Source organism: Onychostoma macrolepis, unplaced genomic scaffold (genome assembly GCF_012432095.1).
Source record: "Onychostoma macrolepis isolate SWU-2019 unplaced genomic scaffold, ASM1243209v1 Scaffold149, whole genome shotgun sequence".
NCBI lineage: Eukaryota > Metazoa > Chordata > Actinopteri > Cypriniformes > Cyprinidae > Onychostoma > Onychostoma macrolepis.
The window spans coordinates 1-2,752 of NW_026704652.1; the positions used below are offsets into that span (position 1 = coordinate 1).

General features: G+C 35.7%; 1 protein-coding gene across 1 annotated transcript; it reads left to right on the plus strand.

Annotated features, from left to right (window-relative positions):
• The first annotated feature begins 97 nt into the window (after positions 1-97).
• Positions 98-1,613, plus strand: LOC131535117 (GTPase IMAP family member 9-like). Its single transcript, XM_058768177.1, has 2 exons — positions 98-245; positions 764-1,613. Exons 1-2 carry the CDS (start codon positions 176-178, stop codon positions 1,531-1,533), a joined length of 840 nt encoding a protein of 279 aa, XP_058624160.1. The 5' UTR covers positions 98-175; the 3' UTR covers positions 1,534-1,613.
• The last annotated feature ends 1,139 nt before the right edge of the window (positions 1,614-2,752 follow it).

A 2,752-nucleotide genomic window follows, 5' to 3' on the forward strand; every position in this document is an offset into this window, starting at 1 on the left:
GAAGATTGAGAAGTTCTTGGGAGAAAACCGCTTGCAGAAAACCTGGATTCTTTTCACTGGAGGAGACAAACTACAAGAATTAAACATGACCATAAGAGAACTCCTTGATAGAAATGAAGGTTTGAAGACACTTGTTGAGAAATATAATCGGAGATTTCACGTGTTCAACAATACGATGAAAGGACCAAGTGACCAAGCTAGATTGCTTCTTGTAAATATTCACCAAAAATCTTTGGGGCTAAAGAGTAAGTCTTTTCAAATTTTTTTTTTCAAAACAACATGTAATATTTTTGTAACAAAATTTTTATATAAATTATGTAATTATGTATAGTTTAATAATATATAATATTATAGTTAATAAATAATATCCCAACCCTGTACACAGCAAAACCCCAGTATTAAATTAACTCTCCTCAGAGTGTTAAAATTAACACTGAAGCGAAGATTAAGTTAATGAGATAATTAAGTGATTAATTGAGTGATGGTTGACCATTGGTGAAGACACCTGACATTAATAAGCAGAATACCTGAAGAAAAGAGTCACCATTTTAAAGTCACAATTGTGGAGATGGGTGTTTGCTTTAGTTGAGCTCTCATTAAATTCTAATACTCCTGAGTATGGACCCAAAGAAACTCTGAGGAGTGTTAATTTAACACTGGGGTTTTTGCTGTACGTGGAAATTTAGGGCTGTGCATCAAAACAGATGTTACACATCTAAATTACTGCTTAGTTACATATGTTTTCTCTTTTACACATCATCAGATGGAGGGAGGATGACCAGACAGATTCCTGTCCGACCAAACACTTGTAATGAACCAGAGAACCCTGCTGACAGCCTCTCATCCAGAAGGATTGTTCTTATTGGTAAAAGTGGTGTTGGCAAGAGTGCACCTGGAAACACAATACTGGGACAGAAAAAGTTCAAATCTGAGCTTTGTATGGATTCAGTTACCAGTGAATGTTCAGAGAAACACGGCATTGTTTCAGGCAGATCTGTGTCTGTAGTTGACACGCCTGGATTATTTGACACACAGTTGACACATAAGGAGATAATGATGGAGATAGCAAAAAGTGTGTATCTATCCAGTCCTGGACCTCATGCTTTTCTCATTGTGTTTCCTGTGAATATGAGGTTCACTGAACATGAGCAGCAGATTCCTCAGGTGATTGAGTTGATGTTTGGTCAGGAGGTGTTAAAATACTCCATCATTCTCTTCACTCATGGAGATCTGTTAAAAGGAAAGCCCATAGAGGAACTCGTTAATAAGAACGCTAAATTAAGGCATCTAGTCCAGCAGTGCGGAGGCAGATTTAGCGTCTTCAACAATGAAGATGAGAATAATAGAGAGCAAAACACAGATCTACTGCAGAAGATTGACACAATGATAGAGCAAAATGATGGATACTACAGTAATCAGATGTATGAGGATGCTCACAGATTCAGACAAATGGAGAAAAGAGGAGAAAGAGAGAGGAAGAAGAGACAAAACTACAAGTGGAGAAACAAATACAAGAGGAGACTGAGAGATTGATGAAGGAGAAAGAGCAGAGAATCAGAGAAGAGATGGAAGCTAAACAGAGATCTGAACTAGAAAGAGTGAACAGAGAGACAGAGAGAAGAAGAGCAGAGAAACGACAAGAGGAGAAACAAAGACGAGAGGAGATGCAGAGAGTGAGAATAGAGACAGAGAAGAAAACTAGAGAAGAGATGGAAGCTAAACAGAGATCTGAACTAGAAAGAGTGAAAGCAGAGAGACGGAGAGAAGAAGAGCAGAGAAAACGACAAGAGGAGAAACAAATACAAAAGGAGATTGAGAGAGCGAGAAAAGAGACAGAGAAGAAAATCAGAGCTGAGATAGAGGAAAAAACAAAAGAAGAAAATAAGTCACATACAGAAAAGGTCCCTGAAATTACAGAGTTTTCTAAGCAGTATGAGCCAGAGTTAAATCTTTCTGCTTCTGCAGCTAATAAAACAGCAATACTGGTTTAGGAGCAATCTGTGGTAGTGTTCTTGGTGGTGCTGTTGGATTACTTGCAGGTCCTGTTGGTGCAGCTGCTGGTGCAAGTCTTGGTGCGGCTGCAGGTGCAGCAATAAGTAATTTTTTTAGCTAGATGATTGAGTCCTTGATATAAACACAACTACATTATGGGAAATTAGGGCATGCAGTGAAAAATAATCCAGATTTGATTTGAATAATATTGCAAGTTAATTTTCTGCAATAATATTGCATAATAACTGCAAGTTTGATTTAGTTGCTCAACGTTCTATTATTTACATGAGTGATATATTAATCATTGATTCTTATTCATTTTTTATTATTGATATCCTGTTCTAGATATATGTAATGAATTGGATCCAGATCTAAGGATCTAATTTGTACCACCCTATGTGTGTAGCTTCAAGACAATAACCATATATTTGTTATTTTCTATTACTTTTTGTTTTGTTCAGTTATTTGTAATCATTTAATAAAATTCATTAAAAAAACATTTAAAAATCCTTTTATTATTCACTTTTAACATAAAATCATTTATGAATGAACCTTTTTTTCATTTTATTATATTACAAATAATTTTACTTATTTCCTTTGCTCTTGCAATGCTTGCTATTGTTGTTTAATATGATGGTGTGGTTTCAAGGGATATTTGTCGTCAAGAGATAGGAGAATGTTTCCAATTCAAGGTTCCTGTGAAGAAAGATGTTGTGAAGAAGTAATTTTTGCTGTAATTAAATGCTGGTCAGATGAACAC